This window comes from Gallus gallus, chromosome 9, assembly GCF_016699485.2.
Source record: "Gallus gallus isolate bGalGal1 chromosome 9, bGalGal1.mat.broiler.GRCg7b, whole genome shotgun sequence".
NCBI lineage: Eukaryota > Metazoa > Chordata > Aves > Galliformes > Phasianidae > Gallus > Gallus gallus.
This window is the reverse complement of record NC_052540.1, coordinates 15763381-15775421: the sequence shown is the minus strand read 5'-3', so window position 1 is coordinate 15775421 and position 12041 is coordinate 15763381. Positions and strand designations below refer to the sequence as shown.

The following is a 12041-nucleotide window of genomic DNA, read 5'->3' as shown; positions in this document are numbered from 1 at the left end:
TTGAGAGCATGTCCTGGGGAATGTGGGATTGTGTTCGGAGGGTAGGTGGGATTTTACGTACATTGCCTGGGTGTTCTGCTGTTGCATCACACTACAGATAACTCTGAAATCATTTCCTTTATTTTCCAGCTGGTTTGCGAGATCATGATGAAGCAGAAATATGAAAAAACATAGAAGAAATTTGCTTTTGAAAAGAAGTCAGTTGCTGGCCCTGTCTGGAAGATGGACTGCTGGATTTGGGGAGCTCAGGAAATGCTGCTTCCAAAAGCAGTTCTTCCTAGCTAAGAGGAAAAGACAGAGCACTCAGCTAATTGTGAGCTTAAATCACAACAAACTGTTCAGAAGTCTACAGTGCAGAAGGAGGGCACTTGAACTCCAGAGCAGGTGGGCTCCTGATGTGCAGCTAAATGCAGAAACTTATCAAAAACCTACTGTTGAACCATAGAGCTTTCCTTACGAAAATACTGAGGGCAAAAAGTTCCTGTCCCAGTCTCAAAGCTGAAAGCCCATCTGGAGAAGCAGTAAGAAAACTCAACAATGAATCCTTTCAGAGTGAAGATCCCTTGGACAAAGAATTAGAAACTGGCGCTCCTCTTAATAGCATCTCTGGCAACGTCCATTGTGTCTCATGTGGTACACAGCGCGGTGCTGCGTTACCTGTAAAGAAAGGCAGTTTTGTACATGAAAGGCGGTGGGGAGGAGAGCAATAATGGTGTGGGCAACACAGTCCTGGTAGTTTTAAACAACTATAAAAGGAAATGCTGTTGCAAAAGGAGTGGAATGGAACTTGTGGCCCCTTGACAACTGTAAAGAGGTCCAAATTTAGCCATAATAATGTAAAAAAGAGATCTTTATTTATGATGCATAAGAAACTTTCTATGGTTAAGTTTCGGTATAGAATTATCAAATCCCCAGAACTTCGAGCAAGAGGCAAAACCTGCAAATTGAGAAAAATCAAGCCGAGGTGGGTGCAGAAAGTGACGAGGGACCATCGAGAGACGCTCCGGCGGGATCTGGAAGGTGGATTGTGTAACTGGTTTCCCTGCTGGAAATCTAAAAGTAACTGTCTTTGGAATCAGTACAGCTTATCAGATATGAACAGTAACACACCCAGATCTTCGGGTGAGGAGAACGAAGTGCCCGCATCTGAGAGCGACCACGTGCAGGACGCGGTGCTGCGTGCTGAGGAGCCGGGAGCTGGGGGGCAGGAAGGCAGCGCTGGCACCGTTGGCACCGTCCCACCAGAACTGAGAACCGGAGCTTCTCTGCAGGCAGAGACCGGGCACGAGGTGGAGATCGGCGAGGCTCTGGCAGAGGATTGCAGCTCTGACGTTCTGATCTGTGTGATAGCAAAAGATACCGCCGTTTCGGGTCAAGATGATGCAGAACCGTGTGAGGTTATGGGTGTAGATGGGATGATACTGTTACAATCCTCCTTGCAGGATTCTGATGTCAGTGACGATTTTGCAAATGGACCTTTATCCATGGAGCTGGCACAAAATGAGGACAGCTCGAACCAAATGGAAGTGGAGGGCTCCTTGAACCTGGACATTTTTAGCGCAAAGCTACTCGATCACCCGTACTGTAAGAGCCCTCTTGAGGAGCCCTCACCAGAAAGCACAGAACTGAAATCAGGAACTCGGAAGGGAGGCAAAAAGAATGGTCAGAAAGCTTCCCGGGTGGCTGATGAGCAGTTGGCAGCGTGGCTTTGTGGTATATCTTTTACACATCTTAGGGCTTGCTTCCAAGAGTTCCTGAAAACTGCTGGATGTATCATGGAGTTTAATGCTGTTTTAATTCCTTTGTTAAAATGGATTCTTATTTTGAGTTGTAAGAGGTGCTGAGCGTAACACTTAATGAAATGAGGCTGTAGAGAGGAGAGCTGTGTGAATGCAGGCCAAACTAACGCTTAGCTGGAAAGCTGTTTTGTGGCATGGCTGAATAGAGCCTCTGATTTTAGAGAATGCAATGTAATTTGATTGGAATCTTTGTGAAAAAATGTTGGTAGACATTTTAGAAGTCTTTTTTCACGTGGTTCTTAAACCCAATGGTATGAGGTTAAAACTTCCAATTTTTTAATGGTTGTACATTATTACTGCTAACTTGGTTTTTGAAAACACTCAGTTTTCTGATACTTCTTTACAGTCTTATTCACTCATCTTTTGCTCTGTCGTGTACTGAAACTAAACCATGTAATTTCGTTATCACTGGTTTTAATTGCATGGAGGTTTTCTCCATGCTTGTTGATGAAGGAGGTTTAATGAATCTCCTTCAGTCGTCTTCTACAATGTTATTTTAAAAAGGCAGAACTAGTCTTTCAGGAGTGCAGGTTTAGCTAAAAGGCTTAGGGGTTTTTTTAGTCATTGCTGAGCGTGCAGTATCTGATAGCATCTAATGTGGACCATACTAAAAATAGTAATCAGTGTCTTATTTATATACACCAGCATACTACACCCATAGTAAGAGTACTAAGTTAATGTGTTATGCTACCTAATGCCACTCGTATAACGTTCAGTTCTGGTAACTAAAGTCTTCCTTTGGAGGAATTGCCCTTGTAAATTCCCATAAAGCTGAAGCTGGTGTCAGCCAGTGTTAGAGGGATAGTTTGATGTTCTGTCTCTTTTCTGTCCTGCTTTTTAGCCTCACCTAGATTCTCTCTTGCCTCCTGGAAACTTGCAGTTGAATCCCTAAAGCAAAATGTGTAGGACAAGTTGGACCTCAAAAGATTACTTAGCTTTTCATATCTGCAAGTTAATGTGGGACGTGTTTCTCTCTGACTGGCTTAATTTAATTCAGCAGGAACCTGGTACTGAGTAAGAAACTGAGAGAAACTACTGTACCACAATGAGCAGAGCACTTCTGCAATGGACTTTTAAAGTTTGCCCAGCAGAAAAAAAGGGATGTAGTCCTTCTCTAACAGCCGAGAACCAAGACTGGAGCAGTAGTTAAAGGTCTGGAGTCTGATGGGCCATCATGTTCCTGTCCCGTTCATGGGAGGCCTGAACAGCTTCAGAAAAAGAAAAGCCAGTCAGTGGACTCACGTTTTTCACACTTGACAATTCTAAGGGAGCTCTTACCTAGCTTCTCAATGAAAGTAGGTGTGACTGCTGTGCGTTTTCCATGTGGCTCAGGGCTCTTCTCTGAGGGCTGATGTCAGGTCTGCCTTACATGTACATTCACACTTCTGGGTCCTCTCAGCTGAAAGCCTGCAAAGAACTTACTGATTTTGGTGTAACTCTGTCCATGAGTTCTTGCCTCTTAAGGAGAGTTGTTAACAATTTCCTGCACCCTTGAAAAGTACTGCTGACCTGGCAAGAGTTGTAGGATAGATGCATGAAGGAGATGTGTTAGGATGCTCTTGAGTTTTGAATGTCTCTGTAACAGCTGGCTGTGGATGCTAATGAGCAACGTTATTCAGTGCTTTCTGATGTGAGCAGGACTCTTAACTCCTGTCTGTTACGGTTGTACGATCTTATATCACATCTAAGATACAAGGGATAGAAGTTGTAGGTAAGCATGTGGCAGAGTTGCAAGGAAGGACATCTCCTCATGAAGGATGCATCCCTGCTGTGGGATCTCCCTCTGCAAGCCTCCCTTCCTTCTGTTGCACAGCCAGTTGTGTTTCTTGCTGCATCCTTGCTGCTCCTCTTGTCTCTGGGTTTTGTTCTTGTTCTCCCTCCTTTCCTTCTTGTTCTTTGCTTAGTGGTCTTCTCCAGACACTCCATTCTGTCTGATGTTTCTCATCTTGCTTTTTCCCACCCTGATCTTTGAAAGTTTCCAAAAAAATGCTTTTAGCTGTTAGATGGCCTCATTAAGCAGAGAACTGGGTGTATATTGCAGTCCAGTGATGCCCTTTCCCATCGCACCCAGGCCTGAGACCAGTACTGCAGTTTGGGTTAGTGCAGGTGCCCTGGTCTGTGTTTGTTCTCAGATCCAGCTTTCCTTCTGTATATAGAACACGTTTTCTGCTGCAGTTGAAAACTTGTTTGCAGAAAGCTGGAGAACTTGGTCTTTTTTTTCCCCTCGTATTTGCTACTAAGTGTTGAAACTGTGTTTTCTCCTTTCTTTCATTCTCAAATTAGTTTTGGATGCTTGGGTGAGATTTGTGTCTCCACTATTCTAGTCTTGGGTCTGAGGAAAAAAACATATTTCCTAGTTTGGGCTGGTTTTTTTTGAGTTGATTTTTCATTCCTCCACTGTTCACCTCTCTCTGGTGTTCACTGCAGACACTGCTGACCAGGGCACGTTCTGCATACCATAAGGAGAACATATTGACTTTTCAGTGAAAACTGTTGCGTGTAAACGACAGCCTTTTATGTTGTGGTAAAATTACTTAGGATGTTAATTGAAGCAGGCAGTGGGCTGGATTTTCCTCACAGTACTGCTATAATTAGTTTGATGTAGATATGCGTGTATATGGTGAGAATGGGGTCTGACCTTTTCCTGTGAAGCTGAAAAATCAGATTTCTGCCTCTTTATTTTTGTCCTCCTCCCCTCACCCCCGCTTTTATTTCATGTTGCCAATTCAAGATGAGGTTTTTTAGTATATACATGCCATGTGTGGTGCTGCGTGTCTGTTGGGTGCAGAATGACTGCTGCTCATGCTTGAAAGAAACGATTGCTTTGTTGGGCTCGTGAACTTGGAGGGTTCCTTACATGTTTGCACTTACATTTTTCTGGTATGTTTAAAGGATTCCTAGATGAAGTTATGAAGAAGTATGGCAGTTTAGTTCCACTCTGTGAAAAAGATGTCATGGGAAGATTAAAAGAAGTCTTTAATGAAGATTTCTCCCATAGGTGTGTAGCAGTATCACATTCTGGACTTTATGAAGGACACATTGCTCGCATTGCTACCATGTGCTCCATGTCTGACACCTCAAGCATTAGAATTTGTTTTGATGTGACCTTGACATTGACTGACTTCTTTCTGCTTCTTCGATCTTGTTTTAGAAAACCTTTTATCACCAGGGAAATCATGAAGTATCGGGAAAAACATCCAAAAACCTCCACTTGCAATTTCCGGGTCTTCTATAATAAGCACATGCTAGATATGGATGATTTAGCTACACTGGAAGGCCAGAACTGGCTGAATGACCAGGTCAGAGACGCTTGGTGTGTGTGTGTGGTTCCTTCTCCTTTTTAGCTCTCTTTATGTCACGGTATCTATCAGCTGCTCACCTTCTGCTGCACTGTAGATAGCCTGCCCGTAGTTGAGAAGTATGTATGTTGAGTGGCTTTTACAAAGGCAGGTGGAACAGTAGTGGTTACAAGTGGAAGAGAGGAGGAGTCCCAGCTGAGCTGCTTCCTTTTGAAGAAGTGATGTTTCACTGTTTTGAGAAAACAGCAGCTACCCATGTATGTTTGAGTATCTCCTCGTGAGCTCAGTGCCAGAGAAGCAGAATACGAGAGCAGCAGAGTGAAGCAGCAGGCTGTGGCCCCCAGCCAAAAACCAGGAAGGCTGCAGAGCCGAGGGCGTGCGCTGGTACACTTAAATTGAATTAAAGTGCATTTCAGATTGGAGCAGGCTTCAAGCAGCCAGTTACACAGCCTCTCAGGGCAGGTCGCTATTAGTTCCAGAGTGCTTGTCCTTCAGACTACAGCAGAATGTTTCTGTAATTGCTCAGCTCCTTGTTGCTGCTGTGAGCGTGAAAGGTCTTGCTTTTGGGGGAACGTGTGGATTTGGGCTTTATAAAACTATTCTGCGCTTATTAAAATATTTGCTAACTCTTACAGATAATTAACATGTATGGTGAACTCATCATGGATGCGGTCCCTGAAAAGGTGGGAGTCTTTGTTTTTGTGTGTGTACGTAACGAGAGATTGAGACAGCAGGGTGAAGCACTGAATATTTCAGATTCAGCCTTAAGGTTTTGCTCCGTGATGTTCTGCATGGTTCCATTACAATTTGTTGCTGTCTGTTGCTCAGATTTTCCTCCTTCCCTGCACTAAAATACAGTTCTCAGTACTGTTATTTGTTTCAAGAATCTGTTGCGTTAGCTCTGCAGGTGGTTTCCGTGCTAGCCTGATTTACTGACCTACCTGTGGAAGTTGGCTGCCCTATTTTCTCCCATCCCACAATCCTTTCTCTCCCGGAGGTTTCTGTCCCCATCCTGTCTGCTTCTAAAGAGCTTTCTCCATGCCCTTGCTCACCAGTCCAGTATTTTAGCTGAAGTTTCTACTGGAGGTGGATTCCTGCTGAGATGGCAGACCATGAATGGCAGCATCTGAACTGTGCTCACATGCTGCTCGTGCTCACTCACCCTGCAGCTGCTCAGAGAGCTTCAGCTGTGTGCCTGCTGAGTGGGGATGGACGCAGCAGTGACTGCAGCACTCTGCTTTGTGCATCCTCAGCAGTGTTTGCCTCTTTCCAATTGCAGCGTGGCACTTAGAAAACTAAAAAAAAAAAAAAAAAAAAACCAACAAGAAAACGACCCGTGACAAAATGTACAGCAGTGGCAATTATAAAAAGCCATCTGTTTACTGGTAGAACTGAACGATTTCAGGTGAGACCACAAAGGAAGAACCAAACAAAGCCATTTTTAGATGAGCTCTGCAGAACCGAACTCTTAAAATCTTCACGCTCAGAAGAAAGAGCGCTGTTGCTTTGATTGGTGCTGATGGTGATTCTTCATTAGTATTCTCTGTACTTCCTGAGCATGTGCTGGGGTTGTGGTGTTGGAGATTGTATCTGTTTGCTTGTGTCTGCTTTTTCTTCATAGTGCATAATTGAAATCCTCATGGGAGATTTTGTGCTGGTACCTCAGAATGTGGTTTTGAAGTCTGCTGGCATAGCTAATGGCTGTTAGCTTGTGCTTTCAGATGCTGAATTTCCTAACTTTAAGTAATAACTCGAGCCATCTACCACCTCTACCCTAGCAGAATTATTAAAAACAGATGTTGCAGGTTTGCACCAGTATTATGCCGTTCCTGTAATTGCAAGAAGCTAAGCACAGGGGATAACAGTGTTAACCTGGAGCTAAATAATTGTTTTTAACATAAGTCTGCATTTTTCCCCCATAAATGCAGGTTTTCAGTTACTCAGAAAACAGATGTGGTATAACTTAGAAATGCTTTTAAATAACAGAATGTTGTTTCTGTCTGAAGTCCGGAGCTGGTCGTAGTAGTCGAATACAAATGACTCTTGTTGTTGGATTGCATCTTGTAACCGTTCTGATGAAACTTATTTTGATTGGGGTTTTTTCTGTGTGTCTCTGAGCTTCCAGCAACCAGAAGCCAAAGTTACTCCCTCTTGTCCCACTCCCACTTTGTTAATCCAATGATCTCTTCCTTAAGCCCTTTAAAGAACAGCGAAAACCTTATCCTGGTGTTTTTCTCCCAGACCCATCCCCACCAAAAATCTAAACACGATATGCCTGGAGATACCACAGAGTAAATACAAATGCAGCAATGACTTGCATCATGTATTATGTGGAAAGAGGCTTTACTTTTGGTTGTTTGCTAAAGAACAGCAATAGTTTAGGCTTGGCAAAGTCTCTGTCCCTTCTGGGGTTCTGTTACAAAAACCTGCATTAAATAATGCCTCATTATGAGTTGTTCTGTATAAATTATCCTGGAGGCAGGGGAATGACTGTGCACGAGGATTTCTGTGCTCACTTCTCTCTTTCTCTCTCTTTCAGGTTCATTTCTTTAACAGCTTTTTTCATAGACAGCTTGTAACCAAAGGATATAATGGGGTAAAGCGGTGGACTAAAAAGGTACTTTTTAACTCTGTGTTGTCGATGCTGTGGTTCTCTGGGGCTGAGTCGGGTCACTAACTTGAAACTGGGTGCAGCGGGTTATCTGCAGAGGCCAGGTTTGCAGAGGAGCTGTACAAAGTGAGCTGTGGTTAGCAAGAGCAGTAGGGTGATGCTGTTCAGGTTACCTCGCTTACGTTGCAAAGCTGTGCTTTGAGTGGCTTCGTCAGTGGCGGTAGGTTATCTCTGGGTATGTTCGTGCGAGCTCTTAATTTAGCTGCAAGAAATGTCTCTTGCTGCTCGTGGCTGTGCCAGGTACACTAATCTGTGGGAGAGCAGACTTAATGCTGCTGCTTCCTTTTATCTCAAACTGGGATTGTTTGATGAAATCAAACTGCTGCTCCTGAGGAACACGTGCCAGTGCTAGCGAGCAGAATTAAGAGTCCAGCAGTTGATAAGGCACGCTGTTGTTTTCATGGCAAGGACGAAATTCACCTTGCTTTCCAGAACCTGCACCGCATCACGGGCTGTGATATTTCCTGGGGTAGCAAGTGCAAAGAACAGCGCTCCGTTTTCAGTGAACATTTGTCCTTTCTAATGTGGTAGATGAGGCAAGACTAATCAAGGGCCACGCTTGGATGTATGATCGTTCTGCAGGAGCTCTTAAATAGCACACATCTGTGAAATGCAAGAGATGAGCTCATTATCTGAATATAAAACCTATTCATATAATTTATTAAAATCTCTTTAAAGAGACCCAGAATATCGGTGCTTGATATTACAGGGTTTTTAAAAAGTTTCCTCTTAGCAGTCCAAGTTTTGCAAAAACTCAGAAGGGGAAGGAAGGTGCTGAAAGTGCAACCTGTGCTCGTGTTGCAGCTGAGGAGGGAACAGATTTTCACTTGGATTCTGAAGAATCTAAAGCAGGGATGAGAGCTAAAGAGTTTCCGTTTGGAGGATTCATGTGGCCTGCTTCATTCTGCGATAGGCAATTAAGGGCAGCTTGTTTCTGCTTCTTTAACACCCCGTAGCGTTGTGCTCAGTGTTATAAATGCGCTGCTCAGGATGCACGTGGCTGAAGCCCACAGGATGTGCTGCTTGGCCCTGTCCTGCTCTTGTCAGCCCCGTGGCTCTGTGCTGCCACGAATCCAGGTCCCCACCATCTTTGCTGTACATCAGCTCTTAATTACAGACTCTTCCAGCTTGTGGCTGCCTTTTCCCACCGTTCTCCTCCAGGTCTGCACACCTGCAGCAGTCCCACAGCGAGGGCCACACAAGGGCCCTTGGGTTTGCCAGGCGCTGCTGCTGCTGCTGCTGTACATTGCAGGAGGGGCCGTTCATTTATCTTATTCCAGCTCTCCTTTGCGGGCTGGCCTTGCTGCTGGCTGACATCTCCTTTCTTCTCTGTGAGAATGATGGATCGCTGCGTGCCGAGCGTGCTGTAATCCACTCGGGGAGCGGTTTCTGCAGGAGGGAGGAGGGTTCAGAGATGCTCGTGACAGTCGGAGTGGTGTTGTGAGCGAGGCGGGGCTGAGAGCTGCTGAGAGTGCTCAGACCTTTCTGTGCTTTCAGCTTCCCGCTGGTATTCAAAAGGCACACTTTTCCTTCGGACAAACAACCTGCCTTGTACCAGCAGTGCAGCAATTATGGACTGTTCAAATTGCACAGTGCTTTTTTTTTATTATTTTTTAAAGAAAAAAAGCGGCATAGAAATCTTCCCACAGGATGAGTTCATTTAGTTCAGCATTCTATTTCTTCTTATTTTCTGGACTGTACCACCAAAACCCCAGCAATTAGACAACCCTTTGGAGAGGAGTGAAGATCATGAAAGGCCTGGCTTGACTCTCTTCCAAAAGTGTAAGGCTCATCTGCCACACAGGCACCGGCCTGTTGCTTCTCATCGACTTGTTCTGTACTTGGAGACTTTCTCCCTCGTCTGCCTGCCTGTGGCCACAGTGCATCTGCTGCAGCACAAAGCTCAAGGAAGGAAGCGTGCATCTGCATTGCATTCCCCCTTCCCTGCTGGCTGGAGCACCGCGCAGCCCGGCTGCCTTCCCATCTTACAGCAGGGGGAGTCGGGCTCCACTGCCTGCTGGCTCTGGGGGCTTTGCCACGGTTACTCTGTGCACCACCTGCCTGTGACGTGGCTCGGGTGGAAGTTAGCGGTGGTCACACTGCAGGAATAGCATTCCTGAGGAGTCGTAATTAACTCACAATGAGTCTCAGTTGTATTCCCATCGTTACTCAGAAGACCCACACAGGTGCAGGTGCTGAAGCACAGTGTGGGCAGGCTTTTGCCACAAAGGCTGTGGTGACCAGCTGCAGTGCCGTGTGATGCTCCTTAGCTGCCGGCAGTGCTGTAGGTGTACTTTTGTGCCTGCTTGTAAGCTGCGTGTGAGGGGCACGTGAGGAATGTGTTGGAAGAGTGGGAGGTGGAAAAGACCACTTCAGTGAGGGGTTGTTGGAGGGGACGCTGGGATATGATTAGTCTTATGCTTTTCTGTATATTGTTCCTCTAATCCTCTACTGATTATTGTTCTTGCCAGGTGGACTTGTTCAGAAAGACTCTCTTGTTGATCCCTATTCACCTGGAAGTCCACTGGTCCCTCATTACTGTGAACATCCCCAACCGAATCATTTCATTTTATGATTCCCAAGGCATTCATTTTAAGTTTTGTGTAGAGGTAAGAGTGACAGCTGTTTGCAAAGTTTGAACTGGTTCTTTAAACAAACAACCCCTCTTCCTATTCATCCTTCAACTTTAAAAAGCAGCGTGTCTGTTGACCTGGAGGGTCCCAGAGTGAACCCACACCAGGAAGCTGAGGTCAGATTGCACGTTCCCTAAATAGCCTGGGTGTGCCTTGGCACACTTCTTGCTCTGCCTTGTCACTCCCACAAAGAGCAGGGGCTCAGAGCCACAGCCCTAGGTAAGGAGATAGTCTGAGGGAGAGCAAGAGCAAGTCTCTAACCTGCTACAGGACGTGGCTTTAGGAATTGACAAATGGCAGTGCTATGGGTGAGGTTGCCAAGGTGAGAGAACAGAGCTGAACGTGCTGTAGAGCTGCCCAGTAGGGTTTATTTGTTACTGTGCTATTAGCAACGCGTTGCTTTTTTCCTCTGCACGAGTATGGAGTGAGCACCTCTGGTTGTAAACCAGCTACCTTCTGAAATTGTTACCTGAACACTGGAGTGAAAATATCGGTCCTTCCTGTGAAGAACAGTCAGGAAGTTTTTGCTGGGACTAGCAAATTGCAGTGACCTCTTACAAAAGCTAATTTTGTCAACTTAATTGCTTGTTTGATGTAGCAGTCCTCTACTTTAAACTGTGTGTAGCTGTTGGCTTACAGCAGAGTAGTAATTATTGTACCCAGGAGGGTTCCCAGCCGGCACTTCTGAATGAAGATAGTGGCTTCCTTCTGGCATTTGCTGAAGGTGAAGCCAGTGTTTGTTGTGGGAGCGAGAGACCTCATGCTCTCTGGCTTCTGAACCTGCTGCGTAAACTGGGGGTCCCTCTGCAGCCCCACAGTCTCTCCTGCAGCTTCCCATCCCTCTTAATTGTCTCATGAACGTAAGGCATTTCTATTTTTGCCCTTTCTTGGGGGTAGGAGGCCAGTACTCAAAAATCTCCCGTGGTCTACCCATTAAGTTGAATGTTAGTGTGCTGAAGTGTGTTCAAATTGTGCTATAAACCACCAGCCTGTTTACAGAGAAGTAGGATTTACTTAACCCAAGACCAGAGGCTCATTTATCTTGCTTCCTTCTCTTGTGTTGGACTATTTTTTCCTGTATGTCACTAAAACTGTCCCTGGAGCTTTGTTGATTAGCTGCAGTGCTCAAAGTGTTTTTCATTGGAATTCAGGCAGGAAAAGGCCATCATCCTGAATGCCCAGGTGTCAGCTGAGTGAGAGCCCACGTGCTGAAGCTGTGGCGTGTGTCCATATGGCTGAGAGCACTCTGGTGTTGTGTACAAGGGCCACAGTGTGCAGTGGTGCTGAGGGGTGTCGGAGCCTCCTCTGATGGACCAAAACGAGCCTGGGTGGTGTGGAAGGTGTTGGTCTCTACCTCTGGGCCTGAGCTCAGCTCCTAATACTTAATGCTTTCCTGGAACTTGTCCTCATTGCCAAAACAAAGGTGTCAGTGTCTCTCTCCTGTTCCTTTGCTGGTGAATAATATTGTTGTTTTCTCACCTTTCCTTTGTAAAGAACATTCGAAAGTATTTGCTGACTGAAGCGAAAGAGAAGAATCGCCCCGAGTTCCTTCAGGGTTGGCAAACTGCTGTGACAAAGGTAAATGGCAGCCTCCTGAGTCCTGCAGGATGACTTTCTGGCAGGTTTTAGGAGATTGCTT

At 45.5% G+C, this 12041-nt stretch overlaps 1 protein-coding gene across 4 annotated transcripts in view; it reads left to right on the top strand.

The window, feature by feature from the left end:
• The window catches only part of SENP5 (SUMO1/sentrin specific peptidase 5), a 138054-nt gene that overhangs the window by 123420 nt on the left and 2593 nt on the right, over positions 1-12041 (top strand). For 3 of the 4 annotated variants that reach the window (XM_040705719.2, XM_422763.8, XM_040705720.2), the window contains 7 exons: positions 130-1713; positions 4692-4797; positions 4951-5098; positions 5734-5781; positions 7638-7715; positions 10241-10378; positions 11897-11980. In XM_040705719.2, the coding sequence (XP_040561653.1) occupies positions 759-1713; positions 4692-4797; positions 4951-5098; positions 5734-5781; positions 7638-7715; positions 10241-10378; positions 11897-11980 (1557 nt within the window). In that variant the 5' untranslated portion in view covers positions 130-758. Of the gene's footprint in view, positions 1-129; positions 1714-4691; positions 4798-4950; positions 5099-5733; positions 5782-7637; positions 7716-9484; positions 9552-10240; positions 10379-11896; positions 11987-12041 lie in introns of those variants that run through there. The other variant, XM_040705722.2, reaches the window with a different exon arrangement.